Below are 15,293 nucleotides of genomic sequence, written 5' to 3'. Positions count from 1 at the left end.
ACCGTGTTACCCAACTAGGACAAACATGCAATGCATTACAGGCTACCTGCATAGTATTTAGTATGTAGGACTGTAGAATTGATATTTAGAGAAAGTGGGAAAAAATCCTGTATTGCATTGATTGAACTGAATGAATTGCTGAAAGGTTTTCATCAAAAAGTTGTTAAATATAGTTCATCAGCTAAAGGAGAAACTGTGACAAAAAACTGGAGGGAAATAATGTTTATCTGACCTGTATGTGTTCAGGTAAAGTTAAAGGTGGGCCATCATGGAGAAAGGTCTCTGGAGAGCTTCTGTCATTGGCAGTATCAAGAGTTCGGTGGTCCACGGTACTTTGGCACCAACTACATTCCTGGTGAAAGGGATGGCATCCCACCAGTGGACGCTGCTGTCCTTGTTACCAGGTATATAGCAGACACTCTCTCAGATGAATGAATGGTAATGAATGATACATGTATATATGTGGTCTCAGATCTCTTGCTTGGGATGCTACTTTCATCTTTAATCTAAAGAATAGGGCTGTCACTTTTAAATGAAGTTATCAATAATTTATTCACATTGTACGATTATTTCCACGCAAAGCTCAGCCTGTCAATGTGGACGTGAGCGGAGGGTACGATCAGATCTCAGTCTGCTCTCAGCTCATGTACACAAATTTGAGTCAGCGTGAAGTCCACACGTCTGAGTTTGAGAATTGTTATTAGACTATTGTATCGATGGCCTGAGCTGATCAAACTCCATAGTTTTGTTTTTTAATGGTGACAAAGCAAAGCATGTTTAGACTACATCATTTATCATTAAATCATGATTAAAAATAATTTAATTCGCAACTGTGAAATTCTTCAAATCAAAATGACTTCATTTATCCCCGAGGGTAAATTCAGTTAGTCTGGTAGAATCTCTGTTAGAATGAGACAGCCTGATGGCTGTAGGAGAGAAGGATCTTTTGAATCTCTCCATCCTGCAACAGAGAGAGAGGAGCCGTCCACTACTGTTTTTTTGGTCCATAAAGGTTTTGTGTAGCAGATGATCTGGGTATTTCAGGATGGCCTGGAACATGTTGACAGGTCATCTCTCCACCACCTCCTCAAGTGTGTCCAACTTGGCTCCATATATACTCCCAAAACTAGAAAAGTACGTACGCAAACTCACCTCCTCATGTATCAAACTGTGCTTAAACCAGGTTCAGCGCACCTTTCCTTGATACATCCCAACCTGCGTGGAACTGAGCGCACATGCATGAGCCACCAGCCACACTCGGCTCCTCCGGAAAATGAATACACAGATGACATGCAAATGACTATAAATCGCCGGCATGCCTACTGATTATCGACAAAACTACGACAAATCACCTTACTGCCACTGCGAGCCAGGTGGACGTGGTTATCTCTGAGGTGGAGGCAGGAAAATACGCTTTTTGTTGCCTCAGATTTGGGATCAGCAATTAGGTGTCACTGTGGCTGTTAACCAGGGGTGAAAGTAGTTTTAAATTCTTGCCGGTACTATTACAAAAACCTTCATCTCTCTTTCACTTCATGCATTTTACAAAGTCCTGGCGCAAGCGGCGTTTCTTGACGTCTGTGGACCAGTTGTGGAAAACGTCCCAGTGTATTAAATCAAACGCACAGATGCCCATAGCAACCGCTGTGTTTCGGAAGTAGACGCGCATGCGCACTCACGTACTGCTGAGTGAACTCTCCGGTCGTTATCTCATAAGCAGTTTATTTTCCGAGCTGTTCTGTGTCGTTAAAATTAAACAAAGTAACATGAAACATGAAATAACAACTGCATTGCTTACTCTTCCACTGATTTTAACTGTGACATTTTGCAACGAACGTAAAGACATTAAACGTGCGGTACACTTTTCAAAGGCTGGGCGCAGAGGAGACCACCGGGCTCTCTCTGAGGGGAGGGGGAGAGAGGGAGCCGCGCGGCCAAGGCTCCGTCCAGCATGGACTAAAACACAGCACGGACACTTCAGAAACTATTCAGAATGAGTTTAAAGGAATTTTTAAACAGACAAAGTAGTTTTTAAGACTGCATATTGCTAGCGCATCTATTTTCTGACCCAGAGTGCGGCTGTGACTGGCTTTGAATGAGGGTCATATAGCAGGCAGCCACTCTCCCATCTTCCTGGTACTGCGTACCGCCACTGAATCTTTTAGTGGTACGCAGTACCGGACCGTACCGGCTTACTTTCACCCCTGCTGTTAACCAGCCGGATCAGAGAGCTGCACCACGGCAGAAGGGTCCCTCAACACACACTCCTTCTAAACTCCACCATTATTGAATCTAGCCAGAGCTGTTAGAGCAGCCAGTGCGTAATGCTGCCATAATCATTTTTGAGCATCAGTTTATAAGCCACACTTAACTTGTTGTCCCAATTAAACATCACATACGGGATCAAATAAGCACCACACCTGACTTATTCTGAAAGGATTTTCAACACACGTTTTTTCTCCGGGGAGAGGGATCTGTGCGTCATGGATCGATCGGCATTTTGACACAGTGATTAAGGCAGGTTATCTGTGAAAAATGTATGCGCTCCATAATCAGAATCACAAGTATTTATCCCAGTAGGGGGATATATAAAAATAGTGGAAATAGCAGAATATATAGACTTAAGAAAATATACAATCTTAACATCAAAACATATAGAATTCAACATACTATCATTGCACAAGTAAGCAGCAGTATGCAGGTGAAGTCTAAAATATGAAAATGGATGGAAAAAAAATCATCTATCCCCTCATATTTAGAACGGGTTATTGAGTGTGGAAAACTGCATTTTCCCTCCATTTTCCGAGAGCTATAAACTATAAAAAATAATGCCAGTTGTGTGTAGTTTGAGTTTAGACATGAAACATGTTTTAAATAGAGCATAAAGGCAGTAGTTTCTGCCAAACAAAAGTTTGCGGTGCCACCGCACATTCTCACGGCAAGTTCACTTTTCATACATGTGTGCGGAAAAAACAGTGAACGCAATATTTTTGTGCATATACAGCGTTGATACATGAGGCCCCAGGAGTTGAATGCTCCACTGCTACTCTGCTGACAGCACCACTGATTTCCTTCTTTTCCACTTTTTATGCTGCCAAACAAAACCAGTTTGTTGTGTTGCAGCTGTTGGACGTCAGCGTTTCACTTTCTGACTCTGAGAAATTCCTCTTCTTTTGGAATTAAAACTTACTTTAAAACATTGTTTACCTCCTTCAACCAAAAAGCTGTGAAAACATTTATAGGCTAATGGTGGTATAGTTTGTCCCAAAGTAGCTGAAAAACACAATTATATATGGGTGGTTTGTGGCCTCGAGGTTAAGAAATCAGCTTGTTACCACGGGGGTCGCTGGTTCGAATCCCAGGACTCATGGGTCAAGAACTATTTGTCAAAAAATAGCAACAAATTACCACATTATGGGATGTCCAAAAATGACTCCCTCGGAAAAAAACTCATACTATAGTTTGTCTATTTTTGTCAAAAATAGTCAAATTTTAATATGCCTAAAAAAATCTTAATATGGGTCAATTATAGTCTGTTGAAACATATTAGAGCATCATATGGCCAGAAATATTTATATGAGAAAAGAATAAGGAACATTACAAAATAACTAAATATGACAAACCCTAGTAAGGGCAGCATTTATGTAGAAAGAAAAAAAAAAGGAACTATATCGATATATGCGATATGGTCTAATTCCATATCACATTTAAAAATATATTGATATATCTTTTATATCAATATATCGCCCAGCCCGAGATGTGACAACTGGTTACTGCAGAGGGCAGGACAGAGAGGCAACATGCAGAGGCACAAACAAAGAGAACATCAGCAGTAGAGGTGAACAGGAATGACACTGAGGCTCCCAGACCTCCTGCCAGCAAGACATTTTAGATGAGACTTGACTGTAAATTTCTTTTAATTTGATTTGACATCAAACTTTATTTTATTTTTCCAGATCAGCGAGTCCTAGAAATGCACAAACTTGCTGTGCATTGCAGGGCTGAGCATATACATGCATTATTACAAAAGAAGACCTTTCAAACCAAAAATACGACAAAATGGCTTCGACCTCAAAGGGCTAAAAACTGTGTTTTAATGCTACTTTACCATGTCTTGTCAGAGTTATAGTCTGTTATATTATAGTTATAATATGTTAACCTGAACTTGTTCCTCTTTTAGGACAAATTTCTGTGTCCATAAAGACGAACCCTGTGACACTGTGGGTGAGTACCACTATGTTTTGCACTTTCTTTCACACACACACACACACACACACACACACACACACACACACACACACACTCAGAGACAGTTTTTTTTTGCAAACAAATATTTTTATTCAGAATAATCACACATGGTAGCAGAGAACCATCACATGCTCTTTCAAATTACAAACAATATGCTGAGACAGAAGGAGGTGTCCCAAGACAACATAATAAAAACACAGCAGTAAGAATGATGTCTGTAGCTTACTAATAAGACATATAGAAACGGACATACACAAACACACACATAAACAAACAAACAAACAAATAACATTGATGAGGGAACAGACATAAGACATAAGGGACCAAACATATGTGCAAATAGAAGTAAGAAGGCTATAGCACACACCGACAGCATATTTTTCAAAGACTCAGCAATGTTTAGCCAAGTGTCCAAAGTCTTTTCTGGTGCTACATTTCAACGAGCTGTAGAGAGCTCCATATATATGACATCCAGAAAGGAAAGGGTCCGTGTTCGAGTAGACAAGTCATGAGGTGGTTTCAAATGGGTTGCAACCATTCTCTTAGCAACTGTAAGTCTGGTAAATGTAGCACACTTTTGAATTTCTGAGAGCAGAAGCGCTGACAAGTCATTTAGAATCAAAACACTGATAGTAACAGGTAGAGGATTATTAATCAAGGCAGATAACTTGGATGCAATATTGTTCCAAAACTGACAAACAGGAGAGCAATCCCAGAACATGTGAGTATACCTTGAGCTATTAGTGGGCAGAAAGTGCATAAAAGACTGGTACTCACAGACACAGACTGCTAATCTTATGGTTTTATCAACAACAGCAATATACTGCAAAATACACAATAAACTAATTTAATTAATCTTATCTTAAAATCTCTATGACAACTTTAGCCCATTATTTTATTTTGTGACTTTGCGGAGGTGTATTAATGAAACTGTATTACCCAGTGTGTTACTTCCAGTCATCAGTTCATATCAAACATTACAGTACAATTGTCACATTGTTATTTATTAAACGCACTGTCATGTTACTATTTTACAGGTATTGCTTATCTGGGGGGTGTATGCAGTGCCAAGAGGAAGTGTGTGTTGGCAGAGGACAATGGACTGAATTTGGCTTTCACCATTACTCATGAGCTGGGACACAAGTAGGTTTCACTGTACTCAAGTTTTAAAGTTGTTGTACAGCTATTCTACTTTCCATGTTGCTGTTATGACAAGGCTGCAAAAGTTTGCTCATGGTTCACAATTCCAGAGCAGAGTGTTGAGGAAATGCAGGGCGCTGAGCACACAACTACACAAAGTGCAACAGTATTAAGATCTGTAGCAAACTTATTGTTCAGTGCATTGAGTACACTGTCCATTGGGGAAGGTAAGAAGTTTGACTGCACATACACTTGTTGAATAGATGCTTAAAAATATCCTCAAAGACAAAGATTAAATGGCTCCCTTGTATAAGAATTAAGTTTACTACTCTTTGATGCAGTTTTTATGTGTCCATGTCTTGTCCTCAGCATGGGTATGAGCCATGATGACGACCACGCCAACTGCACTAGTCACTCACACATCATGTCTGGTGAATGGGTGAAAGGAAGAAACCCCAGCGACCTGTCCTGGTCCTCCTGCAGCCGTGACGACCTTGCAAATTTTCTGAGGTGAGGTTAAAGTTACTCTTTTTTTACCCTTGTTGCTGTCTGGCACCAACAAACATGCAATGTCCCCATTCTGATGTTTGCTTTAAACTTCAGCAGCTTGTCTTCACAATGTCTACATGCCTAAATGCATTGAGTTTCTGCCATCTGATTGGCTGATTAGATATTTGCGTTAACAAGCAGTGGTGTAACTTATATATTGGCCAGTGAATGTATAGCTTTTCAAGTCAAGTCAAATTGCCAATCTGACAATTTCTACTGTCGGTTCATCAGAGGTTTCAGTTCCATTACCGCTCCTCTCTCTCTCTTCTCTCTTGACGAAGCTCAAAGTGGCTTCAACACCCTCAAGACTCGCTTTTCTACTGCTCCCATCCTCCAGATCCCTGACCCTGAACACCAATTAATTGTGGAGGTGGATGCATCCAGCATGTGGTTGGGGGGGGGTTCTTTCTCAGTGATCCACCGTCGACAACAAGTTCCACGCCTGCGCTTTTTTCTCTCGCCGTCTAACTCCTGTTGAGAGGAATTATGATATTGGTAACAGGGAGCTTCTGGTGGTGAAACTGGCCTTGGAGGAGTGGTGACATTGGTTAGAGGGAGCCATGGTGCCATTCATTGTATGGACTGATCATCGGAACCTGGAATACATTTGATCTGCCAGAGGATGAACTCCAGACAGGCCCGCTGGTCACTGTTCTTTGACAAGTTAAATTTTACACTCGGCCCGGGTCTCGTACCATCAAGCCAGATGGACTTTCCCCGCAGTTTCCCGAGTGTCCTTGGGAGATAGAGGCGAGGGTGCGGGCTGCCACTGTGGACAAGCCTGGTCCTAGGTCCTTTCCCCTGACCGTTTGTTCCGGCTCAACTCCGCTCTGATGTTCTCCAGTTAGGGCATGCTTCCTGGCTCACCTGTCATCCTGGCATCCTTCAGACCCGAGACTTCCTGCAGCAGCGCTTCTGGTGGCCATCGCAGGAGGAGGATGTCAAGCACCGCAACAAGCACCACACACCTGCTCTCACCTACCAGGTTGGCCAGAGGTTCTGGCTCTCCACAGGTGACCTGCCCCTCAAGGTGGAAAAACTGCAAGCTGTCTCCCAACTTGTGGGGCCCTTTCCCATTGCTCTCATAATCAACCTAGAGGCGGTACGTCTTCGGCTTCCCCGGTCCATGAAGATCCAACCGACGTTCCATGTCTCCAGGATCAAGCCAGTCTGACAGAGTGGGGGCACTGATGTGGCTGCCTCTTCCTGGACATCTTCCTTTTCTGCTGAGGAGGACGTGGACTCTGCTGCCTTTGAGGAATTTTAGTCCTCCGCTGGGCCCCCTCCACCCTTCCGGCTCAGGCTGGGACATCAGGGGCCGTCCCTTGCTGGGGGGGTACTGTCATGATCCATTCCTGGCTTTCCTTCATACTGCCAGCTCTGCTAGTACTTTTCCACTCACCTGCCTGCCACTCCCACCTTATCATTGCAACCACCTTCACCTGTCTTCCCTCACCTGATTTAAAGCCACTCTCTCCACTCAGTCTCTGCCAGATTGTCTTCAGCAGCATGTTAAGCTCACACGCATTTACCTTTGGATTGCTTCCCTGGTTTCGACCCTGCCTGTCCCTGACCCTCGTGGTCCCTGCCCAGGTAACCAGATCAGCCTTCTGTTCCTGACTCCTCTTCCTGCTCATCCTTTGTCTGTCTCCTGCTTTCTTCGATTCCCTCCCCGGAGTTTCGGCTGGAGAGTTTGACTGTTTTGGCTGGCTCTGTTGTGGAGTATTTCCAGTGTACCTGAACCCTGTACTACGAAGCGCGTTACACATACCCAGGATATCTTCTTGTGATCTCGCTTCACTAAGCCCTTTCTGAAAACCCAGGGTTAGAGCTGAAGTTATCCTGCCAACCCTCAAATCTGGCTTCGTAGTACAGGGCTCTGCTGTGGATTTTTTAAAACCCTTTTTTTTGATGATAAAGTGTTGAATTGTTCCAACGCTGGTCTCAATCTGTGCTGTTTTTGGGTCCCCACTAGGGGTGCACCAATTGCAATTTTCTGGCCGATCACGATCACCGATTTTTAAGAAGAAGAAGAAGAAGAAAATTACTTTATTAATTCCACAATGGGGAATTTCAACCTCTGCATTTAACCCATCGTTTTTTACACACAAGTGAACACACCATGCAAGGAGCAGTGGGCAGCACATTACTGCGCCCGGGGAGCTGTGCAGGGGGGTTAGGTGCCTTGCTCAAGGGCACTTCAGTCCTAGACCTGTCAGTACCAGGATTCGAACCAGTTTAAAAAAAAAAAGTCACCGGGTGACTGTTGTCACCCAGAGCACGCTCAGTCATGCAGAAGTAAAAGAATCGCAAAATTAAGGAAATCGGCACCGATCGATCGGTGCACCCCTAGTCCCCACACCCTAAACTGACACTAATCGTCCACCTTATATGCCCATTTTGGACTGTATCTTACAGCATTTTTGAATAAGATAAGTGATTAATATTTTCTGCTGGACAGTATTCCTCATTGGCCCTGGGAAACTACACAAACAGCCAATAGATATCACAAATAGATAGGTGTCTTTGCTTTATTTCATTTTGTGTGCATTAATGCTCATCTACATCTACATTCAATATAACACACAACACATTTTTTAATCTGCTGTAAATACAATGTCTCTTTTGAATTCAGAATTGACAATAAAAAAATTAAATAAATCTCTTAGAAACAACTCGAAAAACGATAAGCACATAAGAAATTTCTCTCTTGTGTGTCTTTCAAACAGGTCCAAAGCCAGTGCCTGCCTTCTCCACACGGACCCAAGAAGCCGTTACCAGGTTCAGCTTCCTCCCAAGCTGCCAGGCATGCACTACAGTGTGGATGAACAGTGTCAGATCCTGTTTGGAACTAATGCCACTTTCTGCAGTGATATGGAGGTACAACAGACTCCATTTGTCCTTCCAAATAACTCACTACTTGGTTTTGATTACATATTTATTACAGGGCCTGCATTGTCGACATTTCATAGGGGGCACCAGAGCCCTTTAGAGACAACGGAAGTTCAAAACTAGGGGTGTGACGAAATCTCGCGGCACGAGATCTGGCGAGATTAAACTTGACAATATTTCTTGTCGCGTTAAAAATCTGTCTCGCAAGATTTGTGAGCTATCCAAACTTGTGACCTGTGGGGGCAGTAAAAGGAAAAGAAGAAGAGGAGGAGAAGGAGGTGAAGCAGCAAGCAGCCAGAATGACGGCTCGTTAAGAAGAGTAAGAACGAATGGAAGCAGCACAGTCCTGCTAATAGGCTAACAGTTAGCTCTGTAGCAGTGCAGTGTGTATGTGCTGCTGCTGCAGGAGGTGTTCACTTAGTGATCTCTGTTTGTTTACAACAAGCACCGGGCGGACACACTCAGTTCGCGATGCCGGTTAATTCAAGATCGCTATGTTTATGATCAGCGGAGACGCTGTGCATAATTAGCCATGCTGCGTTGCTGTGCGTAGTTAGCGATGGCGGCCACAGATGCGTCTGCCATGTTTAGTCCATCGCTTGTGTGATCACGGTCGAAACTGTCGCTAAGAGATTATGTGACGATCTAAAACCATACGTCACCTCCAGGGTCTCCAAATCCCTCTGGGGGCCTTTTTGTAGTGGAGACACGCAGAGTGAGCGGACATTTGAGAGGGCGTGGCCTGAGACTTTCCCGGTGGCCACTCTTCCCCCTAAAGGAAACACGGCTCATATTTTTTGCACTTGAAAAAAAGAAAGACATATTTAATTGAATTTATTTTATTTTAACTTTTATAAATTTTAGTTTAAGTTTCAATTTGTGGAAGAAGAAGTTCAGGTTACATCATGAATGTAAAGAGTTATAATAAAACATTTCAAAATGAGGTGGGATGGATTATCTCGGCAAAGCAGACATGCTCACTATCACAGATTTAGATAGATAGATTTATGAACAATATTTGAGATAAATGGTTATTTTGAGTATATAGAAAAGGTTTTAGATCTTTGAGATGAGCTCATGAAAAATTGGAGCAAAAACAAAAGTTTTGCGTTTATATTTTTGTTCAGTGTATATATATTCTAAGATTTTCTGTCAGGTTTCAAATTCTTAGACTTTCAATATATATATATATATATTTATATTCTCTGGTTTCTATATATATTCTCAAGTTTTCTATATATACATTATTTTAATGTGGAAATGACTCTCTTGTTGCACTGATGTGAATTTTAAATGTATCTAATGTTGAATTTATAATGCAAATACCTGCATTTATGTAAGGATTGTGTGTGTGCATGTGTGTGTGTCAGCACCTGATGTGCGCTGGCCTTTGGTGTTTAGTAGGGGGAGATTCATCCTGCAAGACCAAACTGGATCTTCCTCTTGATGGAACAGAGTGTGGAGCAGACAAAGTAGGATCACGCACACACTTTTCTTTCCATGCACAAATATGATGATTACCTCTCTCTGACAACAGTTCTAATTGGTGTGTGTGTGTGTGTGTGTGTGTGTCTGTGTGTCTGTGTGTGTCTGTCTGTGTGTGTGTGTGTGTCAGTGGTGCAGGGCAGGTGACTGTGTCAGTAAGACTCCCATTGCTCAGCATGTGGATGGTGACTGGAGTCCATGGAGCCAGTGGAGCCTTTGTAGCAGGAGTTGTGGTACTGGAGTACAATTCAGACAGAGGAAGTGTGACAATCCTCCGTACGTGTTCAAATTTACCACATATAATAAAAATGGTATAACATTTCCATTTTAAATATATAAAACATTAAATAAAATTAAAAAAAATAGAGGGCACTGACATTTTAACACAGGACAACGCTTCTAACATGCCAATAGACACATACATAAGTCTTGTATGCATTTTGCCAATTTAATTGCTACATTTATCTAAAAGGCACCTACTGTGCTGTCATGTTGTCTCACACAGGAGAAAACATACAAGAACAAAATAATTTTATTTTTATTTTGAATGTATGTTTGTGGATTCTCTGTCCAATCTGGAATTCATCACTCAGCAGATTCTCATGTCTTTGGAGTCCATGTATAATGGATGTTTGATGCAATTGTGCAAATTGTCCCAACAACTCATGGTCTTAACGTATATTTTTGCTTTTAATAGTATTATTTACAGACAGCTTGATGTGTGAATATAACCATACACTTTCACACACTGCATTTTCCAACCATGTGCAATTACCTTTAAATTAAACTGGGCATGTTCACAGTGTTTCAGATTTGTTTAATTAAATTTGACAAGGCAGGTAGTTTTTAACAGTGCATACTTAAATGCAACATGCATAACAGTAATCAACATTGATTAATTCATTAATTTTAACCGCTTATCCGCACTCACATAGATACAGATAATCACACTCTCATTCACACCTACGGGCAATTAAGAGTCACCAATTGAACCTAAATGCATGTTTTTGGATTGTGGGAGGAAGCCGGAGTACCCGGTGAGAACCCACGCTGACACGGGGAGAACATGCAAACTCCACACAGAAGAGCCGCAGGCCGGAATCAAAACCGGCGACCCTCTTGCTGTGAGGCAAGAAAGCTCACCACTACACCACCATGTAGACCTGTAATCAACATCTTAAGAGAAATAATGAAGTTATAAGCATAAACAATAAAATAAATCGGTAAAAGGAATAAAGGAAGTATGTTTGCTAAGGTTACAGGCAGGTATTTGAGCAGGGGGGATAAACTGTCACTGAGTATGTCGGCTGACCTCACCACTAATGGAGATACGAATAGTGAATGCAGATTATCCTAAAAAACATAATTTTTTCTCTATCCCCTCTGAGGAACCTTTGTCAGCCCACCACAACTGGGTTGGACTAATGAAGGTCGAGTATATTTGTTTTGCATTCCAGATTCCATACCAGTTTGGAAACTGTGTGAAATGGAACGTTTAAGACAATGTCACAACTTTTTTTGTAATTGGGGTTGTAGAACGTCCCATGGGAGACCAACTCTTTTGGCAACACTGCGGTAATCGGTCCATGTCTTTGAGAGCATATACTTGTGGGCATCATATAAAAAATCTGCTAATATGTAATGTATTTTGTCCTCCCTCTTTGCATTGATTATCAGGTTCATGGTCTTTGTGGTAGACCTGGGCGACATATATATCATAGCCCGATATATTCAGGCTGAATATCGATATACGATATTAATCCCGATATTTTTATCCCAAAGTGAGAGCAAATGTTCATTCAAAGTCAAAGCCAAATATGACATGTCACAAATAGTTTAATTGAAACCGTTTATTGAAGTGAGCATAAATACTGTATGACAACAGGAGTAACTTTTTTTTTTAAATTAAAGCTCCATAAAGTGCACATTTAAATTAAAAAATATCTTATATTAAAATAGCCTATGAAATAAAACAGGCCAATCTTTTTCTGAAATAAATATATTTATATGAGAAAAGAAAAATGAACATTGCAAAATAACTAAATATGACAAACCCTAGTAAGGGCAGCATTTATATATAAAGCAGTTTGCCTGGATCAAGGATCACAATGCAAAATTTGAACTATATTGATATATGCGATATTGTCTAATTCCATATCACATTAAAAAATATATTGATATATCTTTTATATCAATATATACAATACAGCCCTACTTTGTGGTTGAATAGAGACAGGAGTTTTAACTGGCAATGAATAGAGCTACAAATAGAACATGCCATTCTGAGTCAGGCCAGCTAGAGACACCATCAAGTGCGCCGTGATTTCCATGCTCAATTATATCCCATAAGTTGTTGCAGACAAAAAAAACCTCCAGAATATTACATCAATACACCAAAGAAAAATCCATTCAGTGATTTGGTTTAAAAAACTTTAGACAATTTCTATATTTTTTGGCGACTCGATGATATGCCCTTCTGTTCTGCAAACTGTTGAGAATGTATTGTCAATATACCTAGCAGAGCCATACATTGATTGATTGATTGAGAATTTATTTGAACACAAAATAAAAGATGAACATTTAAAAACAAACGAACAAAAGGAGTGGGAAGAAGCCAAAGCTTATTAAATCCCACCCCTTCTCCCTATGTTAATTTACTATATTCAGTTATATTACAACAATAATATTAATATATATTTATGTATAACACATAGTAATGTAGTTTATAAACTCGTTATTACCATTATTAACACACATAACTTGTTATTAACTTACAAACACGTAAGTACACATACACCCATGTAGTCATAATGAGACAACAATGAACAGACCAACAACAATAACACACAAAAAAAGAAAAAAGTAATACATTTAAAAAATAAAACGTCAACAATAACCACCTACTGTCATTTCACACACCCGTTTTCATCCCTATATCGTGTGAAGACATGCTTTTTATATTTGATTTTGAAGTGTTTCATGTTTGAAGATTGTTTTATTTCTTCACAAATCCCATTCCATATTTTTACTCCGCTGAATGAAATGCAAAACCATTTCCTATTTGTACGTATTTTGATGACTTTAAAGTTATTTGACCCCCTCAATTGATATCTCCCGTCTCGACATCATCTGAATGTTCTAGGTGTCTCATTTATCATTGTTAAGTTTCATGAGACCTAGAGGTCACAGCAGCTGATTCTATACAATGAGGTCAAATTTCAAGAAATGCTCTCACTTCAATGTAATAGCACTATGGATCAATACTATATTGCAATTGAGATGTTAACTGAAACAAAAACAATGACAGTTTAAGGCTTCGTTTTTCATCTTGGAGCCTAAATTTATATTGCTGCCCTTACAAGGACCACCTAGCTTCTCAACTTCCATGCAGGCATTCATTAAAATGGTTAAAGTACTTTTAGTAAACTTTTAATAATTTGGCTTCAGAGTTAATGGACATAAAATATATGTAAACAAAAACAAAGAAGTGCAGCTACCAAACTTGACCTTATTGTACTATTGTGATCATCATCATCATCTTGTGCGATATCAGTGCATGTAGCCTATATCTCCTTGTTTCCTAAACGGTGTGTATGTGCGTGTCTGTGTGTGTGTGTAGGCCTGGTCCTGGTGGGCGAAACTGTCAGAGCACCAATGTGGAGCACAAGGCCTGCGAACGTCCTCCTTGTCCAAAGGGGGCACCTAGCTTCAGAGACTTGCAGTGTCTCTCCTATGACCCACATTCAAGGAAGATAAAGGGCAGCATGCTGACTGCTATTATTGATGATGGTGAGAAACACACATCATACATACACACGTGCATATATATAATATGTGTATGTTGTCAGAGATATGGGTTTTGACATTGTCATGGTGATTTCTTTGTTGTGCTGTTTTTTTCGCCAATCTCTCTTACTGGTGACAATGATATGTTTATCCTCTGCTTTTTTAGTAAACCTCTTTCTGCCACACCATTTTCTATCATCAGAACTTCCAGTTTCCTCTAGTCTCTTCAGGGTGTAGTGAACTCCTTTGTTGTACACCATTAGGCATTTTGCAATTTCTCTTTCAATGCATCCTTCTTTTCTTAATGTATAAATCTGTACTCTTCTTTCTTTACTCAGCTGCTTTTTTCTAGCCATTTCTATGGCAGTTAGTCAGAGACATGAACACAGTTGAGAGTTATTGGGATTTTAGTATCCAAACTCTCAAAAGCCAAAGAGCTAAACGGAATAATAATAATAATGCAAACTGTGATTTGTTTTTTACTTTTGCACTGAAGTTGTGACTCCTCCAAATCTTCTTAACCCTAAAACTAAGCCCTTCTTTTTTTTTCTTCACATTTATTCAGCAATGGTCTGGTAACATCAATATATACCTAAAGGTCAATTGAAGAAAATGGTTCAATTCAATAAAGGTAAAGTCTGATGATGCAGTAAACTAGGGGGGTGACGATACTCTCGGGACGAGACACGATATTGGGTTCACGAGAACGAGAAAAGATTTTAAGAAAACTACAATGACACAATATATGACTGGACCAACAGACTTTTATTAACAGAGTTGCACATGCATTTTGAAATGTTTTATTATAACTCTTTACATGCATGATGTAAGCATGAGCTTTTAGTAAACTTCCACAAATTGAAACTAAAACTAAAATGTATAAATGTTAAAATAAGATAAATAAAAAAAATAAAATCCCCCAGAGGGATTAATGAGACTCCGGAGATGACGTCTGGTTTTCTATCTTCTCGTAATCGCTTAGGGACAGTTTCGACCGTGATCACATACAAGACGGATTAAAGACAGGAGACGCAACTGTGGCCGCCGTTGCTAACTGCACAACATCAGCAGCTGATCAAAACAAAGCAGCATGTCTAATTATCATAAAAATAGAGATCTTGAATGAACCGGTATCGCTAACTGTGCACAGAGTGTCCGGTGCTTGTTGTAAACAAACAGATCGCTAAGTGAAC

General features: G+C 40.4%; 1 protein-coding gene across 1 annotated transcript in view; it reads left to right on the top strand.

The window, feature by feature from the left end:
- The window catches only part of adamts17 (ADAM metallopeptidase with thrombospondin type 1 motif, 17), a 77,552-nt gene that overhangs the window by 23,778 nt on the left and 38,481 nt on the right, over window positions 1–15,293 (top strand). Inside the window, 8 exon segments of the mRNA XM_059353846.1 lie at window positions 247–404; window positions 4,181–4,224; window positions 5,286–5,391; window positions 5,758–5,898; window positions 8,667–8,817; window positions 10,200–10,301; window positions 10,445–10,590; window positions 13,934–14,103. Of these exon segments, the coding sequence (XP_059209829.1) occupies window positions 247–404; window positions 4,181–4,224; window positions 5,286–5,391; window positions 5,758–5,898; window positions 8,667–8,817; window positions 10,200–10,301; window positions 10,445–10,590; window positions 13,934–14,103 (1,018 nt within the window).

The sequence above is a fragment of the Centropristis striata genome, chromosome 2 (assembly GCF_030273125.1).
Source record: "Centropristis striata isolate RG_2023a ecotype Rhode Island chromosome 2, C.striata_1.0, whole genome shotgun sequence".
NCBI classification, from domain to species: Eukaryota; Metazoa; Chordata; class Actinopteri; order Perciformes; family Serranidae; genus Centropristis; species Centropristis striata.
Note: the sequence above shows the minus strand (reverse complement) of the source record. Positions and strands in the feature narration are given on the sequence as shown.